Source organism: Archocentrus centrarchus, chromosome 4 (assembly GCF_007364275.1).
Source record: "Archocentrus centrarchus isolate MPI-CPG fArcCen1 chromosome 4, fArcCen1, whole genome shotgun sequence".
NCBI classification, from domain to species: Eukaryota; Metazoa; Chordata; class Actinopteri; order Cichliformes; family Cichlidae; genus Archocentrus; species Archocentrus centrarchus.
In genome coordinates this window covers 11,223,231-11,250,213 of record NC_044349.1, presented here as the reverse complement: position 1 = coordinate 11,250,213, position 26,983 = coordinate 11,223,231, and the positions used below count along the sequence as shown (strand labels likewise).

Genomic DNA, 26,983 nt, shown 5'->3' with positions numbered 1-26,983 from the left:
TCTCCATTTCTTCAGATTTGTTAGTCACATACTTCAGTATGCAGAATTGCTGTTCATTTTTTTTTTTTTTTAACTATCATCTTTTTTTAAAATCAAAGCCTGAATATGATGTTTATAGATGGCAGTCTCAACTCTAAGCATCGGGGACAACACTTTACTTTTTCCCAGCATCTATGAAATGGCTGCTTCTCTAATCAAATTCCTGTGGCTCTGAAATGTAACATGCATATACAGCGGAAGGAGGATAGTTCTCTTGCCTTGCTATTTTAGCCTCCTTTAGTTGTGGCATTCAACTATGCTGCTATATTTCAGGGTACTGTGAGATTAATGTGGACAAAAGAAGAAGGGAGGACTTTGTCTACTCAGTGCCAGCTGTGCTGATGTGTTTTGATAGGAGGGCATGACTGAAATAGCCATGGACTTATCTTTAGGGGAAGTCTGAGGCCTAGCGGTGGTTAGGACAACTTTTTTTTTTAATTTTTGTGTGAAAACAATTGAAACTTTGTAAGAAATCATTGCCTGCCTAAATATAAGTTACTCCAGAGATTTTGTGATATTAAAATTTCAATATACAGTTGAAAAGTTTCAGTCTATTTTGAGCACTCACTACCTCACTTGGGATTTGCTAGGGCTTTAAGAATTATTCTTATATTTTCACAACTTTGAAAAAATTTGGCGAACAAAGTTAATATCCAGCTTTATTACTGATCTCTTTATCTGAAACTCATTTGCTGTTTATATGAAGTAAGCAGAAGTCAGAGAAAATCAAGCTGTTCAAAAAGATCAAGCACTTTAAGCCTCGGCTGGAGGTGGAAGGTGTCCTTGATTCCCATATCAGCTTCTCTAAAGATTTTATGTCAATTAATAGACTGTTTCAAAATACACATTTCCCCCTGTGACGTTATGCCAGATATCTTTGTTAATAGCTACTTTGTTGGCTTTGCAGCAGGGTCATTTGTAGCACAGTCCTTGGTGGATGCTATTTGGAGCCTGGGGATGAGAAGCTTGAGTGCTGGCTCTTTTATAGTGAAGGAGGGGATGAGCAATAATGGGATGGAGGAAGAGATGGATGGAGATTGGTAAGAAATAGCAACACTGGTTTTAGCTAATCTAATTTATCTGTCAAAACAAAACAAAACAAAACAAAAAAAACACTACAAACCTTGACATTAAATATACTATGAACCTTATTATCTCTGGTATTTGCAGAAGCTTTACTGACTCTTCCATATTTTTTTATTAAAGAGCTTAGACTAAATGCTATAATGGCAGCACTGTGAAAAAAAAATGAGTTTACTACTCAGTAAATCAAATAATGTGATTTTAATTCTTTAATAAATTATTCATCATGTAATACAAAAAGCTACAAATTAATTGATTGTGAAATGACCTGTAGATTGTTTCTCTAATCTCTTTAATAAATATTAATATATTCTATGCTTTTTTGTACCTATGGCATCAAAATCTATAAAAGGATAAATACAGTACTAAATATTGAGTATGAACAGAGTGGGAACACACATGGATGCACCACCACCATCCTCACATTCTCAAACACGTTTTGTTCATCTCTGCACCAACTGCTAGCATGCTGCTGGATGGTTTCTGGCCCTGACCCACTTTATTTAGAAGTGTGACGTCACTCAATGAAACAGCCTTTTTTTTTTTCCCCCCTCCTCCCTCTCTCCCACGGTGCATCCGTGCACCAAAACCATCCAGATCCAGTTCTTAATGCATGTATGTGTATAGTTGTGGGTACATTGTTACTGCAAGTGTTGCACATGATAGCTCACAGTGCAGCCACCTGGCCTGTACAGTCAGGTTCTAATTTTAGCATTCACAACCTCAAACGCAAACTGGCACTGTCTCTTTGTCTTTTCTCTGCCACACTGACACCAGCTCTCTAACTGAAACACACACACACACACACACACACACACACACACACACACACACACACACACACACACACACACACACACACACACACACACACACACACACTCTCACACACTCTGAGGCTGAGGAGGTTTGGCTCCTGGTGTTGAATTCTGGAGTTTTCTTATGCTGTGCTGCCATAGTTTTCTGTTGGTTCTCCAAGGTAATGAGACAGGGGGACACTTCCACTGACATGATGTTCTCTCCTCTTATCCCCTTCTATCTGATTCTTTCTCCATTTGTGGGGTTGGGGAGTTGAAGATCAGAGAAGTAGAAGATGAAATCTAAAGACTAGCAGGGGAAAAGTAGGTGGAAAATATAGAATAATGGCTTTCTTCCTTCCTCTGCAAGTAGAGATAAAATTGTTATAAACAGGGAAGGCTAAATGGTTTGATGTGCCTTATTTGTGCAAATACACTGCTCAAAAAAAATTGAAGGAACACTTTTTAATCAGAGTATAGCTTCAAGTCAGACTTCTGGGATGTTGATCTGGTCAGTTAAGTAGCAGAGGGGGTTGTTAATTTCACACCAAAGTAGCTGAAATCGATTAACAGTTTCCCTAGAGGGGCAACAATGAGACGACCCCCAAAACAGAAATGGTTTTACATGTTGAAGCCACTGACCTTTTTCCTCTCTCCTCATCTTTTCTGTTTTTTCACTAGTTTTGCATTTGGCTCTGGTCAGTGCCACTACTGGTAGCATGAGGTGATACCTGGACCCTATAGAGGTTGCACAGGTAGTCCATTTCCAGGATGGCACATTAATACATGCCATTGCCAGAAGATTTGCTGTGTCTCCCAGCACAGTCTTAAGAGCATGGAGGAGATTCCACGAGACAGGCAGTTGCTCAAGTAACTGAGCTGGAGAGGGTCGTAGAAGGTCCTTAACCCATCAGCAGAACTGGTATCTGCACTTTTGTTCAAGGAAGAGCAGGATGAGCACTACCAGAGCCCTACAAAATCACCCCCAGCAGGCCACTGGTGTGAATGTCTCTGACCAAACAATCAGAAACTCATGAGGGCCTGAAATCCTTTTAGTGGACCCTGTGCTCACTGCTCAGCACCGTGGAGCCTGATAGGTATTTTCCACAGAATACCAGAATTGGCAGCTCCACCACTGAGGCCCTGTGCTTTTGCACAGATGGGAGCAAGTTCACCCTGAGCACATGTGACAGATGTAAAAGCATCTGGAGAAGCCGTGGAGAATGTTATGCTGCCTTTACCATTGTTCAATATGTGCAGTGGTGGATCAGTGATGAACTGGGGAGGTATATCCATGGAGAGACACACAGACTTCTGCAGGCTAGGCAACAACACCCTGACTGCCACTTTAGCATGAAATCCTTGGACCTATTGTCAAACCCTATGCTGGTGCAATGGGCATGTAGCTACTGAATAGAAGCATATGGTTTTCATTTGCTCATCTTTAGTTAATTATTATCTAACCATAGTCTGTTATGGTTTGCCCTTTTTTTTTCACATCACACCACAGTGTTGAGACTCCTGATCCTGTTCCAAGCAAGGCTGCAAAAACAGTACATGAAATAAAATGGAAGCTGCATTCATAATGCTGCATGTCTGCTGTGATATTAGAGCTCTTTTTTGCCTCGGTATCATTGCTGCTACATCGGGAGGTCAGAAGAAATTCTTTCTTACATGTCTGTTCTTCCTCCTACCACTCAGGGCCAGGAAGATTAATGAGTCACTCCAACAAAAGAGCCCTTTAAACCTCTTGTTTGTATTATGCGTGTCCATCTCTCTGTTTCCTTACTGTATGTCGGTCTGTCTGCATTCCTGTCTCACCACTTGCTGCTGTTTCTTACAGCCTGTCTGTCTGCAGTTTATTTTTCTGCGTGCTTGTTGCTGTGCTTGCCTGCCTTCCTCCTGTACCACTAATTACTTGCCTGCCTGCCTGTCAGTAGATCCACATGCTTTTCCTCGTGCTTAGTCAACAGCATGACTCAATACCCACAACAACTCAACACACTGTCTTCACACTGTAATTCTCCCATGCCATTCTCCCACCTGAGCACGCTCTGGCATGCACAACACACACCGGCTTATCATTTTCAAACATGTTGTTTCCCCACTTTCCACCAAAAAATCAGCTTAAGGAATTTATTTAATGCCTAAATTGGTCAATTCAAATGTGAAGAGCTCAGTTTTTGTTTTTTGTTTTTTAGCACTTTTGTTTTTAAATCTCAGTGGTGTATTATCTTCCTTTCTGATTACTATGCACAGCAGCACAGGTCTTGCATTCAGAGTTTGGAGTGGCCTGGCATGGTCTCCACTGCTGTAGCTGGCAGCATTAGCTGTGTATGTGTGTGTTTTGCTGGTTGGCTAGCAGATTGAGCCTCTTCGCCTCTTCCCTATTTTGAGCAGCTTGTTAACAGCCTCTGTACTGCTGCTGCAGAAGCAGAGCTATTCTCTACATGTATTTTGGCCCGTTTATATTTTCAACCATGTGTGATTTGGATTTTTGTGAATGTGTGTTTGTTTCCAGAGCGAAATAAGCCTTTTAGTTCCCGACTCTGTCGGATATAGCTAGGGCTAATGCAACAGATCCCCCTGGCTGAAGAAGACCTGTAAGCCCTCAGGAATTGACACATAAGGTGCAGTACGCAGACTTGATCACAAATCTCAGTTTAAGACTGGTTTGCTAATAGCAGTAGATGGAATTGTAATGAAATAAAAAGCAGTTTTTCCTAATGTGTATTAAATCCAAAACCAAATTTATTTGTAACAATTCTGTGAGAAATTTAACTTGAAGAAAACAGTGATATGTGAACATTTACTTTCTTGAATCAAAACTCTAAGATGGATGTTTTTAGTTGGTCTTTTTATAAAAAAGCTATAAAAGGCTGGACTATCCAAAAAAAAGATTTAAGATGGACTGGTGTAAGATGCAGATGCAGTGCTCCATATTTATACAACTATAGCAATATTTTTCTAATTTCTCATCTACCTGACAACACATCAGGTAGAAAATGCAGGTATTTTTCTCAGTGTAAGTTTAAGAGGTGGGTTTTTTGTTTTGTTTTGTTTGTGTGGATATGCTTTGGTTGCCTACCTGGAAAAATATCAGACATGAGCATTGAGCAAGTAGTATGCCACCTTCAGGTTAATCTTCATGGTGAAAGCTGGTAATGAGCTCTTTTACACATGAGCTCACTTCAGTAATTGCAGTTTTTCAGTGTGGTTTGTTTTTATTGTAGGCTGTGTTAGAGGAATACACTTTATTTAGGCTGCAGGGTGAATCTCAGAGATATAACACCATGTCTTGTTTAGCATCCTGCTTCTCCAAGGTTAGCATGAACCCTAGATTATTAACAGTGTTATTTGAATTCCATAGAAATCGGTACAGAGTCCCACAGTCTTGTAGGAAAAACAGTGTCTGCTTTTCAGAGAAAAATAAAGTAAATTGACTCTCAGTTGTGAGTGTGCTGTTGCTCTTCAAATGCCATGTAGTTTTTAGATTTGGCAGAGTCCTGTCCTGTTTGGCTTCATGTCCTTTGGCTTTTCCTGAAATTACATTACTGTGTCTTGAGAAGAGACCACTAATTACATTAGCACATCCTTCTGAACGGAAGCCATCAAGTCATTAAAGAGTGTGCACCACAAACTCTGTTATTTCCCTCTCTGTTAATGAACTCCTGCCACACACATTCATGTTTTCTTTTGCATTTATGTCATCCAGTGTGTGCAGTACTCTTAACAGGCAATAATCATTTATTGCCTTATTTAAAAATATTGATTGGTGGAGTCATATATAAATACCGGGTATCTGTTCTGTGGGGGTGTTTTAAAGGGGTATTTAAATTATTTAAATGCTACACAGTGTGATGAGCTAAAGAATCATATTTTCCTTGTGCATTATATTATATTTGTGTTCCTTATTTAGTCTTTCTTGCACTCAATTTATGGGAGTGCAATTTAGAGTAAATTGGACAGGAATTAAAAATAAGTTTCACAAAATGAAGGACAATAAAAGGTAAATGCCATAAAATGAAATAATCTTGCAGGTTTCGCCTTTAAAGTGTGAGCTGTCCTATGCATACTGAAAGAGCAGAACAGTACACACACACACGCACACGCACACACACACACACACACACACACACACACACACACACACACACACACACACACACACACACACACACACACACACACACACACACAACTTCTCTTAGTATAGCTGTGAATATGTCAGCTTTTGCTTGGGGGAACTGGTGGATTTACAAATCAGAAAGTAGGAAAAGGCAAAGAGGTTTAAAAAAAATAAAGCAGTACTTATTAAAGATGTCAAATCTGAAACAAGCTACAAGAAAGATGTCAAGAAAGAAATGGGTTTCAGGCAGATTGTTGCACTTTGAAAACAGTCAAGACTTAAATCAGTTTAAGTTGCTGCTGGCCTTAACTGAGCCTTATGGTGTAGGGAAAAAAGTAAAACACAACACACACACACACACACACACAAATGGAAAAAAGGTAAATGGCTTGTATAATGATATACATCTACATTTTTATATATTTTTTTTTAATCAAAGCAGCTCTTTAGCTAATGCTACAGTTACACTAGGAGTAACAGTGGTTGGAGACCATGGCTCAACTCAACATTGTAACTATGAGAAATGAATGACCATTTGCATCAAGCCCCATATTGGAAAGAGACACATCGCAGAGTAGTTGCACTCATTAGTGCGAACTAACTCAGGTTGATTGCAACAGGTTGGCAATCTATCTGTATTTATAAACTAGTCGGCAGTTATTCGCAAAGCTTCACCAGTCTGGTGGATTGCGATTGTTTGGAGACAGGTTGCCTCCCACCATGTGACCTGTAGAGTTGTCTTCCAGAAGTTGAATGCACTGTATAATCAATATGTGGCTAAGAAAAACTCTACTCTAGTGTGACTGAACCATAAGCTGAACACGTCAAGGATTGATCCAGACTGACGGGAGATCACTGTGTGTCTGTGCCTTCCTAGCCCAGCTGTTGAAGGAACCATTTAAGCTGCTTGCATCCGTTACACTAAAGGCTGAGCGAGAGATCACTGTGTTCTCATCTTGAAGTCTCCAACAGATGGTTCACTGAGATCAGAAAGAGGGAAAACTGGTTTGGGACAGCCAGAGATCGAAAGAAGAGATTTTTAGTTTGGTATTGCAAAAATGAAGCCGTCTGTACTTTGAAAGGAAAAACAGTTAAACTTGACATCAGTCAAATGGAGCAGCTGCCTGCATATGTGTGACAAGTGTGGTTTCTTTGTGTCTGTAAAATAAAAACAGAATGAGCAAGCAGACAAATACATACATACTCACTCACAGGTACGAGTCCCACACAAACAGCATGATGCTTCCACACTCGCCCTACAAAAGTATTGTACTGTGAAATAATATTTGATCTGTTTTGGTGCTGCATCACTTTGCTGAAGGCCATCATTTGTAAGCTTTCCAGCTGTTTATTTTTTAAGCCTGTAACTTGTTAGACAGGTAACATGTTGTTACCATAAGGAAAAAAGATGAGAGAGAATTAAAAATGAGATGAAACCTGCCTGCTCCTGCTCCTCTATCTCAGTGTCCTTGTTGACTGAAAATATAAAGCCAGTGTTTGATAAGGAACAGTATATACCATGTGCCTTTTATCTTTTGTGAGAGATGGTATATGCTTTCTGAACTCAGCTAAACTTTGATGTTATATATTTGTCCCTCATTCTTCTGAGTACTGGCCCTGACTTTATAGAAACCAGCACTGCTTCCCAACACCTGATCTCCTCGTGTCCGTTAAAATTCATGACGCTCTTGACATCATCACTATTCTCCAGTGGCGTGTGTCTACCTTTTTGTATATAAAGACAAATCTTGTCCTTGTATACAACATGTGACTCTGTTTCAGTCTTTGTGTGTGTGCTGCTTTTTCACACCAGGATGTTTATTTGGTCTTTGACACTCACCATTAATAGAATGCAAGGCTGAATATGTTAGCAGAATCAATGGGCAAGTATTTCTGGGCGAGACTGTTCGTGCCCTTGAAGCCTTCTTGGATTGATTTCTCATTTTGACTGCAGCCATTCTGATGCATAAGTGGATAAATATATAAAAACAAAGGCAAAAATGTAAACACTTTCATGTAGGTACACCTTGTATGAGAAGCTCTTGATCAGAGTTTTATGTTGGAGTCTGTTTCTTTTTCTATGGTCCTGTATATGTACTATAATTTCCCTTGTGGGATCACAAGTCTGTTTATGGACTTTGCCAAGCTTTGATGTGGTTGCCTGCATATGCTGCTTTTTAGGTGAGCAAAGGACTGTTAACTTACACATGCCTGTAATTTTTATTAGGACGCTACAATGATGATATTTGTCTCTAATTCATGAGTCGAGTCACTGGTGTCGAATTTGAGTACCTGAACAGATCACAGACACAAGCATTATACCCCGTGTGTGTGTGTGTGTGTGTGTGTGTGTGTGTGTGTGTGTGTGTGTGTGTGTGTGTGTGTGTGTGTGTGTGTGTGTGTGTGTGTGTGGCATCAAGTTTCTGATCTGAGACTCATCTGCATGTTGTATGAGGAAAAGATAGGTTGGTCCTTAGATTGACTGGTTGAGATCTCATCACATAAAGACAAGGAAGTATGAGAGCAAAAGAATTATCAGAGAAGAAATGGAGGACAACTGGGCCTTCATTTTGGGTAAGAACGAGGTGTGAGCAATGGAGAACAGTTTATGTAGCTTAATTGTACAGTGCAGTTTATACTCTCTATGATTAATGTCATAGAGAGTAGGACTAGGCTAGTCCAGGGTGGGACACCTGTACAGGGAATGAGAGAAGATTAGATTAAAAAAATTTTTTTTTTTTAAACACGAAGCTGCGCAGGAGTGTAATGTACACATTATATTTGGCAATGTCCAGTTTTTAAAGTACTTCCCGATAGAACAGAATAGCTTGAGCTTAAATTGCTTTAAAAAAAAAAAAGGCAGAAAGCCAAGAATACTATTGGAGCTTTTATTATGGATAACCGCTGCTTTATGTCTTTTCCATTTTTTGTCCTGCAGCTGTACCAAACTGGATTTTAATACAATCCACAGAGAAAATGCATTCTGTTTCAAAGTGCCAACTTTCCCAAGCTTTCTCAAGGCCTAAACAGACGTGCACTGTAATTATTTGTGTTGTTTTTCAATGAGCAGCTCCGTTATAGCTTCGGGAGATTTGAGGTTTTCTGAGATGTAAGTGAGATTATAATGACGTTAGAAGACTGGTTTTGTATGACCCTTCATTACTGAGTACTTTTTAACTCCAGCTGTAACAGTGTGGCCGATATTGTTTTTAACCTTGTGAGTTAGTCTGCTTGTCTTGATGTTTGTCTGTCTGAACATTTGAACTAGTAATCAAATTACTCAGTCTCACATTCACTGTGACGCAGTATATATTTAAGTTTTAAAATGTAATGAGTTCTTTGAAAAACTCCTTTTTGTGCAGCAGCTATTTTCTTGATGTTCACTGTGGTAATGAAATTACTATCTTGAATAGTTACCCTGATAAATGCAAGGCCATGAGTCTGTGCGACCATGAAAACACAAGTTCTTTGACCTCACAGCGATGCAGCTACTCACTAAATAATACATGAAACATTGCCTTTAACCTTCTGGGTGATAGATGTGGAGTTCACTTAGCCTTTAACCCCCGCAAACACCAACTTCTAGTCTTGCCTTTGGTGTATCTGCATGTAATAATTCGCCCTTTTCCACCTTTTTATTTTCAGGATTGAAAAAACGTACCAGGAAGGCCTTTGGGATACGGAAGAAAGAGAAGGACAATGATTCCACGTAAGTCCTCTATTGTCTTGTTTGATCCAAGCACAGAGCTTATTAGCGCTTCCACTGTGATGCTGTGAAGTGGAGCAAAAGGCTGACTGAACTAAAAAAAAAAAAAAAAAAAAAAAAAAAAGGATACGTGACAGCAGGTTATGCATATTTATGGCAAAAGAATGAAAGGATTATGGTCAGTAAGAACAATTAGAGGATTAGTATTAAGTATGGGTATTGTCAAATACAGGAAATGGTAGACAGCAGCTTCCATTAACCATCTATGGTTCAAGAGTCTTCCAGCCAATTATGATTCACGGCTGAATACGGTATAGCGCACTTTATTGTATGTCATGTGATTAAGGATTCCTAAAATAATAAACAAGCTTAAAATATCAAGTACTTTTCAAAGTGCTTGTTTTTGTGTAATATGTTGTATGATGACAATAAAGGGGAGGAATTTTCTAAATTTATTTAACTACAGCAGAATAAAAAATAGACGAAACAGGTCCAGTTGGCATTTGTTTAGCCTGATGAATCTCCGTGATATTAATAGTGGTTTTTAGCCATGCTGTAGGCCTACACAAGTCAGTGTACGTTGTGTGAACTGGCATGTCTGTGGGAGTTTAATTTGTGAGTGGATAAATGTGAGAACGGTTGTGTGAAAACCTTTTTCTTAAACAGCCTTGTTAAAACATTTTTATCTCAACTAAATTGCAAGACGTTATTTAAATGAAGAAGTCATGTGCTAAGTGAGTTATGTTTTCCTTTTTTTCTGTCTTTTTTTTTTCCTTCTTCTTTTGATTCACACAGGGGGTCCCCAGACAGAGATGGTGTAAGTAGCAGAAACGCTAGTATATAAACCATTTTATTTATTTGTAAATTTGTATTTCTGTAAGCCTGTATTCCCAGGGAAATTTGTGAACCACATTATTTTTTTATGTTCTTTTCACTTACTAGGAACCCCAAGAGGTTGAATCGGTACTGAACTCAGCTTTTTTATTTTTTTTTTAGAGTACATCACCCTCTAGAGAAGCATAGTGTGTGTAGAGTTTAGATTGGTCAAAGACATCAAAGTTTATTCTTTAACCCATCAGTCAGCTGCTAGTGCTGCTGTTTCAGCTGTCCTTTCATTAGCAGGTTCTCTAAAGAAACCTTTTTTTGGGTTTTTTTCGGGGGGTCTCCAAATTTTTTGGGGTCTGTTGACTAATGTTTCAAAAATGACAGCTAATTTGATGACTTTAGGAACTGCTAATGTAAAAGAGGACAAAACCGAGAACAAAGCTTTCATTTTGTGACCCAAATCTGCAGCACCCAGGATCGAGGTTTTTGGGTGAGATTAGCTGAAACATAGTTCTGCTGTGTAGGTGTGTAGTGTAGTCACACATATGTATCTTCAGTGTCCGGTGAGATTGTAATCAATCAGTTTTTGTCTTCTTGCTCTCAGAAGAAGACGAATGGGGCCCCTAATGGCTTCTATGGAGATATCGACTGGGAAAGATATGTAAGTAGAAGGTTTGAGTGAGTGTGTGTTTATTTTACACTGCTTTTGAGCAGTAATTTAGCTTTGTCGGCTGACCTCGCTTTCAGAACCCTCGCATATTTATTTATGTTATTATAAAATCAATACGGAATTGACAGATTTACAGATATGTTAATTGATTGTTGTGTCAAGTCTATGCATTTATGCATGTAGCTTACATATTGGATGTGGGTTCTGTGCTTTGGGTCATGTTTTACTGTGCAGCTAACAGCCACTGTTTCTGTTAGTATTTTTGTATGGCATCAGCACCATGAAATTAAAATTCTAAGAGATTCATACTGAGTCACTGTTTCAGAACTCTCCTGAGGTGGATGACGAAGGCTACAGTATCAGACCTGAAGAGGAATCAGAAGAAGGAGATATCCTCAGTGCAGTTTAATATGTGGCATTTTTTGTCTTCATTTTTCTCTGCTAAGTTGTGTGGCACACACAAACTGGGTTGCTTTCATTGTTCATATAGCATTTGCTAAGTGGCACTGCGCACTGTTATATCAGTTTTTGTCGTAGGTGTGATTGAAGGCAAATGACTCCAGTTGTGACTTGGCTCTAAAATCAGGCAAAAACAGATCAATATGATCATTACTCTAGCGTTTTACTGAAAAATGGCATACAGTGATAATAAAATGTGTCACATACTTAACAAACGTGTAAGGCGCAATAATATAATATAGAAAAGCCCTATAACCTCACTTGTATTGTCAGCTTGTTTTTTAAGTTTTGTAATTTGTGGTTTTTGTTCAGTTATTTCTTAGTAGGCTGAAAGTTTGATCTGAGCGGGAGTAGGATTTTTCACACTGTGGGCAGGCATACACATACTTTAACTCTGTATTCGGATTGTCTTTTTTTTTTTTTTGTCCAAAGAAATTATCTTTGTTATTAGAGGAATATAAGAATAATTTAAAAACTAAAAAATATAATGGTTTGAGCCAGAAAAGACAATTTCTAAATAGTAATGGCCGTGTCTCGCCACTTAAAAAGGAAGATGCACAGAAAAGTTAAGAGATTAATAAACGGTGACAAAGTTTTTCCCAGGATGTAGTTACTGAATTTAGTAGCCTCTCACATTTGCCTAGCTAGTTTCCATATTTTGCAAATTTAAAACTTTCAAATGTTTTAAGAAAGGACTTTTGTTTTCCTTGACGTTTTGCTTTCACCTGCCACCAAAAAATCCCACTTCTTCTCTTCTGATGAGTCCGAGGAAGAGGAGGACCACAGGAAAAAATTCAAAATCAAGATAAAGCCCCTTCCGCCTGATCGTGTTGTGGCGGCACCCTCAGTCGATGAGCTCAAAGCCTCCATAGGCAACATAGCTCTGTCCCCATCTCCTCTGGTGAGTAGCTCTGCTTTCACTGGTCTGTTGCTGCTGGCTTTCATTAATGAAGGACTGTGTTATTAGTGTTAAGTTAGTTGTGCATGTGCATATCATTGCTTTTGCTTTTCTTCCCGTTATTTTAACTGTGCACGAATGCAGCTGTGTACATGTGTTGCTCACATGTTGTCTTTCCTACTGTACGATCTTCCGTGTGGTGCTATATGTTGTGTTACTACTGTATTTCTCTATAATATAAAGTTGTTTTAACCAGTATTGACCCCAGGGACACAAGGACACCACAAGGTAGACTGAAATCACAGTGCATTTTTCTGTTATGATTTATAACAGAGCTTTAATTTCAGATAATTGATGTGAAGTGCTTGTGATATGTTCTTGGTCAGACTTGGTCGTAGTCACTGAGCTCAGTGTTTGGAGTCATTTAACACAAGGCAGATGTCCTACCACAACAGAAACCATTTGACTAAGCACTGCTGCTAAATAGCAGGGTGTGAAGCTCTTAGTTGAAGTGATGCAGCTCAGTTGATAAGTCCAAATTCTAGCTAGCATCCTCTTTAGATAGTCTGTAATTAGCAAAGCCATCTTCAATGGCCCCTGCCTTTCTAGCTGGGACCCACAACTTGAGTATTTTCCAATGAGGAGAGTTAGCTTGGGTGTCTACCTTAAATTATTCAGGTAGGAAAGTGGGCACAATGAGCCCGTGTGTCATTCTGCTGTACATAGAGATTGCTCATGGTCATTTGAGCCTCTGGCCTTAATAATTAAGTCCAACTTCAGTGTGTTCACCCACTGACTGTGCTAACCCGATCAGGTGCGAATGGCTTTTCATGCTGGTAATACCTGTGTGAATGTGTATAAAGAGCTGAGACTTGTGTTGTTTAAAATTAATCAGTTGAGGAAGCTGGAACATTTACACAAGCAACTTTTTTTTTTAACCTTTGCTCAGTTTTTGATAATTTTACAAGTAAACAGAAGACTTTGGACACTATTTCTTGGCATATTATTTTGTTTGTTTGTTTGTTTTATTTATTTATTTATTTTGGGGTGGTGGTGGTGGTGGTACTCTGGAATAACTAAAAAAAAATGTTAAGTGTGGCCCTAATAGTGTATTTTAAGGGTGTTGGATTATTATAGCAATGTCTGCCACTACCTGTTCAAATCTGCATTATATAATCGCCTGGTCAGCACTTTTTCTTGCTTGTAAGGTGCATTGTTCACACAATTATTCTGTGTCTCTGGCATTGGCTGTAGATAGACAATGAAATGATAAAGTAGAGTAAGAAGGGACAAATGTTAACTAGCCATATAAATTAAACACGGACTCTATTTTTTTTTTCTCACAAACTCCTCATCAGGAAAAGGTTTTTGTCTAAATTTTCACATCTTGTATGCTAATGTATACACGGAGGGGCTGAATCCAGTGAAAACCCCTAATACCTTTCCAACTTGATCTGCCTGTATCTATGATTGCAGTGGATTTAGATGACTTTGAACATTGTACACAGACATTTTGCTTTGCCAGTGTTGATTTACCCTTCCTTCTTTTAATTTTTCTAATTCTCTCCCTCTGCTGTCTTGATTTTTGCTCTCTCTCATCTGTTGTTATTTGCTGCCTGAAATGATGCTAAACTCTGTAGAGGAGTCCGGTAAGCCTTTGCTTTGTCTTTTTTTTTTTCTTCTTCTCTCTCTCTCTCGACTGTCCACCCTTTCATCTCTCTTGGCAGTTACTACTTATGAATGTATTTGCTTTGTTCTGTGTTGCTGAAAATAGGCTACCTAGATTTGAGGCAAAATATTTATAGTGCCAGTGGCCATTATTTTTCTGTGGTTATAGCCACACTTCATTGTGGTGCCAGGTTATGTGCACGTGTGTGACTGTTCAGCATTTTTATGCCACATGCACTTTGATTTGTCTGCCAAAGTACTTGGACTACAAGAGCCCTTGCCTTTCAAGGTGTTTCTGCTGACTAAGACTTCTTAAATCTGGTTTTAATTAGTTCTTGAGTCTTGAGCCCCACTCCTCACTCCAAATAACTAGGTTTGCAAGCAGTAGAGGAGGCCAGCAACAGGTCACCGAGAGTGAAAAGGTTTGAGCATAAAAAAGATGTCTTACATCACACTTTATTTCAACCTAAGCCAGGCAGGCTTATTTTGAAACACAAACATCATATAACCCATGATGAATTCTTTGACCTCAGTCTTTCAGTTTTCTGCTAAAACTATACAATGTTTCCCTACTCTAGCACCAAAGCAAAGAAGCAGAATTTGCAAAAAGAATTAAACTAAATTTGTGCTTTTTTGATTCTTTCACATTTCAAGTAGATAACACAGTTGTATCTGTAGAGGCTAAAAGGTCATAGTGTGAGATTCAGAACCCTTCCTGCTGTTCTTCCTGTTTACATACAGCAGAGCAGCAGTGATTGGTTATGACAAACCGTGCTGAGCCATGTCCTTCACCAGCATATCCAATCAAAGGTTTCCTTTGTAGGAGCATTTCCCGCCCACTGTTGCATCACTTTAATCACTCATGGCTCACTGCACAGCTAGATCAGGCACAAGAGTGAGGGATGGAGGGAGAGAGGGCTGATGCAAGATGGGCATGACACAGGCAGATGGAGAGATTTCAGTTCAAATTAAAGATGCCAAGGGGCAGATGGGAGACCGCAAGGGAAAATAAAAGGAAATTCTAAAAGATTAGATGGCAAAATGATTTTTTTTGTCAGAAAAATGAATAGAGTATAGATGGATGGAAAGAAATGTGGAAAGAGAGTAAAGCAGTCCCTAAGAGATTTAGGATTGACTACATTTTGATTGAGCTGAGGTTGTGTGCTTAAACACAGGTAGTTTTAAGTCATTCTCACTATTACCCTTTTCTCTTTTTCTGCATGACATCATGACATATAGCGCTGTCTGTGTTTTTATTTAAAAAGAAAATAAAAAAATAACCCAAAACCTGAGACAGATGAGCCTTTTTTGTGACTGAATAACAACCACATCCCCAAATTCGACCAACCAGGCCAAAAATTCTTCTTGTCCTGATGGATATGATGTCTCCTTTACTGATTTGTCACTTTCTGATCAGGTATCTCTTCTCTCTTCCTTTTTGCTGGTCACAGAGACGTAGCCCGGTAAGTGGCTTTTCCTTCCTTCTCTCTGGGGTTAGACTAAATATACTGTACTGTGTCACATGTCTACTTGTTCCTTTTTGCCTTTCTCCTTGTCCTTGGGGTCAGTTGAATAAGGGAAAATATATTTTTTGGGGGGGGGGGGGCTTAGCGGTTAAAGCAGTGAGTCAAAACTGGCTAACTTAATTTGATGAAAATCCTATATATAGAAAGTTTAATTTACATTTTAAAAATATTTTTAGCGTTTTAAGATCAGCAGTATTCTTGTGTACTTGTTTTGCGCCTTGAATGGCTTCATACTTGGTCTCAAAATTTACGCTTTTGACAGCTGGACCTTTGATGTTTTCTTCAGTCACTCCCATCGTGTCTTCTCATCTGCTCCCATCTCCTCCCTGCCTTTACCTCTCTCCTTATCTGCCCTTTGCCTTTTGTTGCCCTCTCACATCCTGCTTATGGTGAATTCATACATATACTCAATTACACTTGGGCGTTTAGGATCACATCTGAAAAGGCAATAATATTTGTGCTGTTGCCGCCTCTCCATCAACAAAAATGTGTCTCTTTTTTTACACTCCACTCACACCTTATCTAGTAACAAGGACAGCTTCTTACAACTTCAAAAGGATGTTTGGAAAGCCTTTCAGGATTTCTTGCTTTGACACCATAAACCCCTGCGCTCAGTGTATTCTCCCTCCAAACAAAACCAGTTTACCACTTTCAGACAAATGTGACATTAACAGTATTATTGTTGGTGAATTTTTGTGTAATTTATCGTACTAGCTTTGCATCCCTACATTTTTTTTTTGTTCTCTCTCTTAAGGCACTTTTCTTTCCCTGTGTCATTAGAAATGGCTGCTGAGATACTCAAAAATTAAATACATTTCAAGGAATCAGTGAATTTACCATAGTTGGATTATATAATTGAATCTTGATCTTTTGAAAGTGCCGTGGTATTTAGAAGACACAAAATGGTGTATGTGTATAAATCAAGCCTGCTGTTGTGTAGCTTGTAGTACACACGTGCAACTTGAGTGAAGTCTCATCAGATTAAGTCGAGCTAAAGCCAAAGTTCATCCTCTGACCTTAACGTCTGCACAGCTTTCACCTTCGTTCAAACCACTCAGCATTTCCAGTTTCAGAAAGAAAAGAATAACCTAGCTGAAAGCCTTTTTTTTCAGTTTATTTAAAACCCTTGTGCATAGAATAATGTTGGATACAAATTTGAGTATAATAACATATAATGATAACATTTTGAATTTTCATGTCTTTGACTTTACATTTTCATGTCATTTCTTTTTCATGTTACAGGGATTGAAAAGGAACACATCCAGTAAGTATCAGTCTTGTTGCATCTCAGGCCAGTGGTGAATTATTAAGAATGTGATGCAAGATTCACATGTGATGACTAGATTTCATTTTGGGTGCAGGTGAAGAGATTGCCAGACCGAGACGTGTTGTCCCTGCTGCACCCACTGTGGCCCCCACACCAGCTCCTGCACCTCAACCCCCCAGGTGTGTATCTCACTGTCCTGTGTGCATCACTGCTCATCCTTTCTTCTGTCTTTGCACGATACATAAATAAAGTGCATCTGCACAAGGTTTTTTTTTTTTTATTCTAGCTTTTTGCTTGTCCCACAACACAATGTTTTCTAATGCACAGAACACTATGGTTCTATGTATCATAAGTGTACACCATTTTTAGATGCTATACATTTCTTGTTTTAGTCAGGGTTGTCACCAAAAGATAATATTTGCAGATTTGCTGCATCATGCCAAAAGTGATTTCTAAATCTGGAAACTGCATCGTAGTTTTTGTTTTGTTTTGCTTGTTTGTTACCAATATATTTTGGGCTCATTAACCCCATCCAGGCTTAAAATGTGAGACACATGTTGAACGCCACAGCACATGAAAAAGAGTGTAGTAAGGGAACTATCTTTGGGTTTGTACTTTTGTGCTTCCAATCTTTGCCATCTTGTTCAAGAATTACAGACAAAAACTGTACTTGAAAGCCAGAGAATACTTTGAATGAAGTGAATTTATCAACACAAAAACTCTGTGCTGGAAAAACTTTGTTATAAGTTCTTCTAGTGGTTAAAATAGCATTTATAGTTGTTTTCATATCTGTTGCTCTAGAGATGAGGTGTTTTATTGGTTCTTCTGGTTTGTTTAAGTGCAAGTTTCTACATTGCCCTCTTGTTTTGGTGTTTGGTCTGTTGGTTGCATCTGTTGTGTGTCTATGGCCGTCAGAATAACAGCCGTGGTACAGATACACATGAGCATTTTTTTTTTCCTGCAGCTGCAGTCATGGCTTGTAAACACAGTAACTGTAACGTACTGTGTCACCTCCTTTGATGTTCTTTAATACCACAAGACAAATGGCAAAAGTCAATGCAAAGATTAGTTAATTTTATTCTACCCAAAAATCAAAAAAAGGGTCCAACCGCTCCTGTCAGTCTCATGTTACACTTACATTAGCTTTTCTTGTCATTCTTCCTGCTGTTGTGTAAGCTTCTCAGAAATTCTTTGGTTTTTAGGCGTAGTGCCACACTTTGAAAATTAGAGATTTGTTTTAAAAAGTTTAAGTACTGAGGGTAAGATCTGGGAGGGTAAAGGAGTCGCATCCTGATCAAGTGACACAAGATGCAATGAGATGATGCACCTTCTGACTGCTGTAGCTGTTTGCTAAAATTATTGCTAACGGCTTCTTCTGTATTGTCCTTTGTCTTGCAGTCAGCAAACACCAGTCCCTGAAGACACCACAGCCTTATTTGGACCTCCTTTGGAAACAGCCTTTGGAGAACAGAAACCTGAAGGTAGTCCTCCTCCCTCTCTTTGTCATTGTTTATGTGTGCCTTTGTCTATATTGGCTCTTTGAATATGTTTGTGTTGACAGTTATTACCAGTGATGTTGTCAAATTATGTTAGCAGTATGATGGAAAAGGCTTTCTGAATGCACAGACACACACCTATTGTCTCTCTGAGGTTTCCAACCAGTTTTGGATTTACTCCATTTGTCTTTGTTGGAGTTGTGGTTGACTGTGAAACTTGTTCATATGCAGATTCTGCTGTCACCTCCTCACATCCAACCCTGCAGGATTTTATGATGCAGACTGTGGATGAGCTCCTGGCTGTTATGCAACTGCCATGTCAGGCATAACTAACATCAGCTTGATATAAATTCCCTTCACATTAATTCAGACAAGTAGAAAAGCTCGATCTGACAATTGCAGCTGGTAATATTTTACTTCCTTTTTGAATTAAAAAACAGCTCCAATAAATACTACTTTCTAGGGCTGGGCGATATATAGAGTTTTTAATATTGATATATTTTCATACGCGATATAAGATGAGACCGTATTGTTTATATTGATACAGTCTATGTTGTGTTACAATCATACTTGTAGATCCACCAGATTATCTTTCTCTTCTCCCAGTTTGTCTGCACAACTTCATGAAGGATGCAACAGCCTGGCAGTGTTGCCAACTTAGTGACTTTGGCACTAGATTTAGTGGCTTTTCAGACCCCACTAGTGACCCCCACCCCCCCCAATAAAAAAAAAAAAAAAGTGACTAGCGACAAATTTAGCAACTTTTTCTGGTGACATTTGCGAGTTTTGGAAACCTCCGCTGTCGCCGTGTTTTGTATACAAACAGCCTTCATTCTTTCGTCTTGCTTTGGCATCGCCCGGACCCCCAAGAGTACCTGGCTACAGTCAAGAGGGTGCCGCCATACCTCCACTCCATAGCAGCAGTTGGTTTGTACCGCAAGTCACCTTAATAGTGGAGGTGGGTGTTTTTCGTGTGCTCGTGATGCAGTCGGCAGATACGTCGACCCTGCATTGAGCGGGTGGGCCCGTTGCTGTGATAAGTCGGCGCATATGTCTATGGATTTACTGAGCTGGCTAGAACCCTGCTGACTGAAGGATTTTGTTCATTCAGTCTGTTTACATGTTTTGTTATTTGTACACTAGAAGTACAGGAGTACACACAGGATGAAGCACTTTGGTGAAGTCTACTTCACTGGAGACTGTCTTTTTAAAGAATAAGTCAGCCTTTGGCTATTTTTGACCTGTACCTTTTCTGTTTACATTTTTATAGCACAGTTGTGAGTCTTTTGTTATGAAGAAAAAAGCATTAATTTATTTGAGGAGCATTATTATTTAAATATGCCGATAGTTTTATTTTTGAGCAATTTCTCATGTACATCTTCAGCTGAATGTTAATAGAAGTGCTTGTGTGACATTTGGGACATATAGCTTTGACCTTTTTGTTTATACCTTTTGGGAAGAAAAAAAAAAAAAAAAAATATATATATATATATATATATATATATATATATATATATATATATATATATATATATATATATATATATATATATATATATATAAAATCTCCATTCAGCTAAAAAATATTAAGATATTATTTTTGGTCCATATCGCCCAGCCCGACTACCTTCTTAAAGATCCTCTTTACATCAAGCATGTCGTCAGCTCAGTTAGAAATTCTTCATATAATATGATGCAATTCAGTAGCACCAGAATTACCATTAAGTTGAATCATCACCTTTGTAAAACTGCTGCCATAAAAACATTTAACCCTTTGGGGTAGATGGGATTTGTTGCAGGTTTGTTGCATCACATAGCATTTGTTGTTTTTTAGGTTATTAGCTGATATATTTGTTTTCAGATGTCTTTTTTTCCTAAAGACATAAAATAGACTGTCATAGTGGTGCTGAAACTATCAAAGAAAAACTGTTTTATTTTTATGGTCCAGTGTTGACACATGGTGACTGCAGTCTGTCCCTGAGGCTGGAATCCTGGAATCTGTTTTCTCTAGTTAAAGATGTTACTGACATTCTCATCTATATATTTTTCTCCTCACACAACCACTGATTTTCAAGCCCCCTAGAATCTGAAGCCCTCAAGTGTTTTGCTGCTAACACCCTTCCCTTGGCCTTTTCTGTCCCCTCCTGAACTTAGTGGTTCTATCTGAATCTGATGTGTGGGGGACTTCTCTGTCAGAGCCTGAATCCTCTTTGACAAGATCCTTTCCCACAGGAAGTAAGTTTTGTAATTCCCTGCATATTATGCCCCCCCCCCCCCCCCCCCCCCCCCCTTGAAATGAATATACAAATGGATCAGCTCACCTCATGATCTCTCTCATCATCCCAAGAGATCTGCAAACTGACCTGATCAAACAGCCTTGTGCCAATAATGCTCTCCTCCTTGTTCTAAACTGACGTTGTAACCTGTTCCATTTCATCAGTCATTTCACAAGTACATGATTCAGTGTTGGTTGTACTGTAACACATGAGAGATGTTCAATACATTTCTCTCATTCAGCACGAACCCCCGTTTCCCTCGCTGCTGCCTCACCCTTGCATTTGGCATGGTGGTGACTGAATGTACTGTGTTGCATGGTGGGTAATTTGGGATGATCCTTCCTCGGGTTGTTGTATTTGGCAAATGATGGTGATACCTGTCAGGAATAGATTCAACCTTTCAATTGGTGTTGAATTATTTTCTGTATTCCTATCTTTAAATCCTTTGTTTGTTGATTGTTTCCTAAGTCAGTTGAGTTGTATGCAGCCCATCATAAGTTGCAGTGATGTGAAACAGTCACCATACAAATCTCCAGGAGTTTGCTGTTCCATTCATTAAGCTTCTGATATCGTTGCAGCTCCACCTCCACTTCCACCCAAGAATGTCCCAATTTCTCCACCAAATGCTGGCCCTCCCTCTGCAGATGATGCTGGTAAGAAGTCTACTTATCTATTTCTGCCTCCCATTAAATCACCTCAGACTTAAACTTTTAAATTTGGTCTTGGTTATCTGTTTATCTTGATGCTCCATTGCTGTGATGGTTTATCTCCTTGAGTAAAGTATCTCTGCAAACATGTGCTTTGTTATGCTCACTGGGTATCTCTGTTTCAGAAGTGTCCACAGAAGCAGACAACTCAGCCAGGAAGCCCTCAATAGCTGACTTAGACAACATTTTTGGACCAGAGCCAGCTCCCCCTGCTGGCGAGGACACAGGTGAATCCTGGGTCTGCTTCAGTGAAGAGTCTCATGACCGGCCACCTCCACCAAAGGACCCTGCACCTCCGCTACCCTCTTCCCCACCTCCACTCCCCTCCTCCCCACCTCCACCAGGGGAACCAGCACCTCCATTACCAGCCTCCCCCCCTCCACCTGTATCTCATGCCCCACCATTGCCTACATCACCACCTCCTTTGGAAGACCTTGCACCACCTCTGCCTACTTCCCCTCCCCCAAAAGATGATGTTGTTCCCCCTCTACCAACTTCCCCACCTTTTTCAGAACAACAAGTTGCACCTTCTGTCTGTTCAGGACCTCCCACTCCTGAAGTCCAAAATCCTCTCACACTTTCCACCTCTCCACCCCCTGCAACAGTGGAGCTTTCACCTCCTCCTGTTTCCTCCCCTCCTCCTCTTAACTCACCTCCAAGTGTCCCACCAGCGCCTGCCCCCAAAATAAGCACCCCTCCAGCAGTGACTTCTCCTGCTGAGGATCCTGCAGCACGCTCCGTCCCACTGCCCCTTGTTCTCTCTCAAGAGGAGAAACCCACACATCCCAAAGAGGATGGAGGTGAAACTGTCACCTCACCCAAAGATGCCAGCCAAGGGAGTCGAAGTACACCTCCGCCGCCTCCTCCTCCCACATACCGCGCAGTGGTTTCATCACCAGGTCCTACATCTACAGCTGGCGACACAAATAGTGGTGAGTAGTTCAAGATACTTATTGGATCAAAGGTTTCAAGCTCATGCAGAAGATACAATATTTTCTGTACACTAAACTAAACTATGAAATACCCACATAAATAGGGTCAGATACTGAGATTGTTTTGAGTTGAGAATAGTTTGTATGCCAATTGTGCACCCCACTAAAATTTTCTTTCAGCTGATTGCACCACTTTTGTTGAAGCTTGCAGGAACAGTTATTCTGCATTTTCTTCGTGGAAAAGGGGTCATGTTTTGGCCCAGATTGATATACAATAGCATTTTGCCCCAGAGCAAATCATGTTACCAGGGGCTTTTTCTTTTGACTAAATTGTAATTAAAATTAGACTAAACTGGTAAGATTTTCTGTTGTCTTTGAACTTTTCACTTTTTAACCAGTCTTGTAGTCTGATGGACTAAATCCTTCAAGGCCACATATCAGCTGTCTATGATGTGGGAGAGATAGACAAAGACAGCAATCTTCTCTTTTTTGTAGGTTAATTGTGTTGAGCCACTGACCCAAAAACTGAATGTAACTATGTGGGGAAAAATTGTTTCAGTACAAAGGAATAAAACGGATAAAATTTACAGGAGTTTGCAAAATAAAATGTGTGGATAACTGAGCAGAATCATTTTTTCAGTTCTGTCAATGGTTAAAGATATCCAAGAGAAGTCATATAAAAGGTTGTCTGTTCTTAATCCTCTATAGAGGATATAGGATGTGCAGTCAAATGTAACAGTGGTCCCTTGAAGTGAAAACTTGAACAATACTCCTTTATGAGTGCTTATGTTACTCTTTTCTTAACACAAACAGTCTTTTTAAGTGAAAGTAAAGGCATTTATATTTGTCACTGACTCTTCACTTGTGGTGTGTGTACTAAAAAATTAACTGTCCGCTGTGCTTTTGTACTCTACAGTAGTTTTCCAAACTGAATTTGTCATTTAAATTAAGCCCTTTTGTGTTTTTGCCTCCCTCTGCAGGTTCCTCGTCACCTGTACGACCTGCCACACCTTCATCAGTCAACCCCACCCCGCCTCCGCCTCCGCCTCGTCCCCCTTCACGACCCAAACTTCCTCCAGGGAAACCCACAGTAGGAGAAGCAGTAAGAACTTCCTTTTTCATGTTTTCATTTGAGCTTGTCATTTTCTGTCACTCTTGCATCTGTCATTTCTCTGGTGTTAATTTGGGGGTTTAGTGATTGCTTATTAATCAAAGAGGAATTGTCAAAAGCATAACCATAAAGAGCCAGAAACAACTATATATCACAATCAGAGTTAACCTGATAATCCTAATGAGTTTATAGTGGTTAAATACAGTGTGTTTAAAATGCTGCATGCTAAACTGTTATTTCCTTCTCTTTATCTATTCAGAATCGCCCGTTCAGCCCACCGATCCACTCGGCCAGCCCTCCTCCTATTGCTCCATTGGCGAGGGCCGAGAGCACCTCCTCCATCTCCTCCACCAACTCCATGAGTGCCGCCACCACCCCTACTGTGGGCAAGGAGCTCTCTGTGTCTGTGTCAGGTGTGTGAACCATCACTGCAGCTTGTCTCCCGATGGCTGGGGTCACTGAGGCTAGCAGTCCTATCTGCTCTCGTTATATTAAAAGTTTAAGATGCATTTTATGTACTGGCCCTGTCCTTCCTTGTGTCTAGTGTTTGCATGGATGACTTATGCACCTGTGTATTTATTTATGTTAGTTTTATTTCATTTTTTTTTCTGGAAATGGCAGCAGTTTCTCAACCTTAATGTCAACTAAATGATGGATTCACTAATACAATCACTGTTTTGCAGGATCCAATTATCATACACCAAAAGCTTCTACCAACATGTAAATTATTTTCTGTCTAGAGTTCTATTTATTGATAATTAATAATTAATTACACCTAAAGATAAGTTAATGAGTTCTAAATTTCACACACACACACACATATATATATATATATATATATATATATATATATATTAGTGTCTGATTTATGTTAACACACATGGGGAAATTCATTTTCATGCTCACACATGCAGGGTGTGAGTAGGAGGTGAGAATATGAAGCAGGGTGTTAATTTTACAGTGCAAACATTCTCAGCAAATCTTCATTTTAATGAATTAGTGGCACAACAACAATTTATACTCCTTGATCTAACTTTAGTCAGTTTTAAAGGACCCTGCAGTGCAGAGTTTTGAGTGGATAATAACAAATCTCAGTAGACTGTAACATAGCTGACTCATAATACTTAAAAAAAAAAAAAAAAAAAAAACACACACACACACTCTGGAGGCAGCAGCAGTTATGTAAAAGCAGAATATAGTCCCCGATTGGAGGGTGCTTTTTAAAAGACATTGCAGGGACAGACTGAATGAATGACTGCGCTAGAACAAGACTCTCACATGGAGAAATGATTGTGATTTTACAGAAGTCTCTATTACAGCCCCTTAATTTTATCATTGTTCTTTTATATGAAAACAATTTTGGAAACTGCTTATTATAGACTGCCCCTTTCCAGTTTCACTGCTTTTTTATTTTATGTTGTCATTACATGTATTTAAGGTGTTGTTGGATTTTTTTTTCCCCAATTTAACATGCATTACAGTACTTTATCATTTTCAATTCTTTTTCGCAGTTTGAGTTGATTTCTTTTTGTTTGTTTTGCTTTTTGTCTTTTTGGCTCGTCAGAAGATGATGTATATGTAGACAAACTTCCCACGTTTGAGAGACACTTTGATTCATTTGCAGGTAGGGTAAAGTACCCCCTCCAAGTGGGGGCAAGGGGCGGGTTGAGTAAGGGTTTGGGTGAGTGCTCCTTTGTGAGTTTGTAAATGTTTGGATGTTCTTTACCCAGAGGACACTTTACAAAGAAGGGTAAAGACCATCAGTGAGTGTTATTGTGCCTCTTTGATGAAGATCAGGAGAAGAAGTTGTAGGTATTCAGTTCTGTATTCTCAGTTTTTAAGCCTCATGTCAATCTTTAGAGGCACAGTGCATATCAGATTAATCAACTCTTGGGCATTGTTCTTACACCTCCTTTTTTCACTCATCTGCTTTGTTTCATGCACAGATGTAGGGCCACAACAGACATTTTTTTTCTTTTTGAATATGGCAGAATTTTTCAGTGAAATCACCAATTTTCTACATTGTTTTACTCTTCCCAGCTCATACCTTCCCACGCATTTCTTAGCCATTGAATACATATAACAGACTCTGTTTATCTGCATATCTTTGTCATTTTTTCCTTGTTTTTCTCACTCATTCTCTTGAATGTCACAAGTAAAATTTGCCGGGAAAAAAAATATCAAAGCTGTGGTGACACAAAACGCTGAATCTGCCGCATAATACTTTAAAAAGTGGCTTCCCCCTTTGGCCCGTCTGCCCGCTTGTAAGACTCTTCTCTCTGTTTTATGACTGTGCACCAGTGACTGTCTCGCCATGTTCCCATGGCAACCTCCTGTCTCTTCTCTTGGCGACACACATTGTATTGTGTGTGTGTGTGTGTGTGTGTGTGTGTGTGTGCAGTGCAGCGCAGTTGCTCCCAGATACCTTTACTCTCAGTTTGCAGCACAAGAGTGTGTTTGAGTGTTTGTGTGCTGTGTTCAGTGAGCCTGTCTGAGGAGCTCTTTATCTGTGGGCCCTCGAGATCCATATTGTCTGTCTCTTTCTCTCACACACACTCAAACGCACCAAGTCACATGTATCATCAGATCAGAGCTCCTGCTTAGTCGTTTGAAGTCTGGCGTGAGATTTAGGCTGAATTAGACAGGCAGCAGCTGCTTGGTATTCATGCCGTCCTCGTTCTACAACTGGAGTGCGTGACACAGCCTTAAGTTCAACCAGGCTGTAAAACATCAGTCCACTCCCACACTCGACCTCCGACGCCCACCTTTCACATCTGTTACTCATGCTCTGTTCAACATTGAGATCAACATACCACCGGACCCCGCCTTCCCCATCTGAACACCTGCCCTTTTGTTCTTTTCGTGAAGCAGCGTGTGGCTCTCATCGTTCCATCACCCAACACTGTTATTCTAGTGATTCATTCAACAGCAAACCTTTAGTCGTGGGACCCCACAGTCAGAGTACGAGGTAGAATAGCCTACCCTGTTTTGCCAGAATAATTGCAAAGTTTTCAATGTTTTCAGAGAAATAATTGCTGTCATTAGTTACTTGCACATTTGACATTTAAGGTGCTGTTATTAGAAGAAATACATAATTTTTCATCAGTCATGCCTGTTGGAGTGACACTAGTGCTGTGCCCCATGTTGAAGGCTAGAGTCCAAATTATAATATCACTCCAGTTAAAAAGTTTATTTCAAAACTTTTTCAAATGTATCAGAGTTAAAAGGATCCACCAGTGTATTGTTCACAACCTTCAAAATCCTGTAATCCACTGGTTTTCAATCTTATTATTATGATTATATTATTAGAGAGAAGTAAGAAATATGGTTTGAATTATTTTAGATATACAGTATACACTATTTATCTAGTTTCAACAACAGTTCCTGGAGATTA

The 26,983-nt window shown here is 39.5% G+C and overlaps 1 protein-coding gene across 6 annotated transcripts in view; it reads left to right on the top strand.

Annotated features, from left to right (window-relative positions):
• Positions 1-26,983, top strand: part of sgip1a (SH3GL interacting endocytic adaptor 1a) — a 63,166-nt gene that overhangs the window by 23,049 nt on the left and 13,134 nt on the right. For 2 of the 6 annotated variants that reach the window (XM_030726880.1, XM_030726883.1), the window contains exons 2-18: positions 9,694-9,757; positions 10,550-10,571; positions 10,697-10,717; positions 11,184-11,240; positions 11,575-11,638; positions 12,434-12,609; positions 14,247-14,255; positions 15,726-15,737; positions 17,043-17,064; positions 17,162-17,246; positions 18,466-18,548; positions 20,718-20,798; positions 21,418-21,492; positions 21,672-22,478; positions 23,459-23,580; positions 23,849-24,002; positions 25,154-25,213. In XM_030726880.1, coding sequence (XP_030582740.1) covers positions 9,694-9,757; positions 10,550-10,571; positions 10,697-10,717; positions 11,184-11,240; positions 11,575-11,638; positions 12,434-12,609; positions 14,247-14,255; positions 15,726-15,737; positions 17,043-17,064; positions 17,162-17,246; positions 18,466-18,548; positions 20,718-20,798; positions 21,418-21,492; positions 21,672-22,478; positions 23,459-23,580; positions 23,849-24,002; positions 25,154-25,213 — 1,914 coding nt within the window. Of the gene's footprint in view, positions 1-9,693; positions 9,758-10,549; positions 10,572-10,696; positions 10,718-11,183; positions 11,241-11,574; positions 11,639-12,433; positions 12,610-14,246; positions 14,256-15,725; positions 15,738-17,042; positions 17,065-17,143; positions 17,247-18,465; positions 18,549-20,717; positions 20,799-21,417; positions 21,493-21,671; positions 22,479-23,458; positions 23,581-23,848; positions 24,003-25,153; positions 25,214-26,983 lie in introns of all 6 variants that reach the window. The other 4 variants (XM_030726881.1, XM_030726877.1, XM_030726878.1 and 1 more) reach the window with 3 other exon arrangements.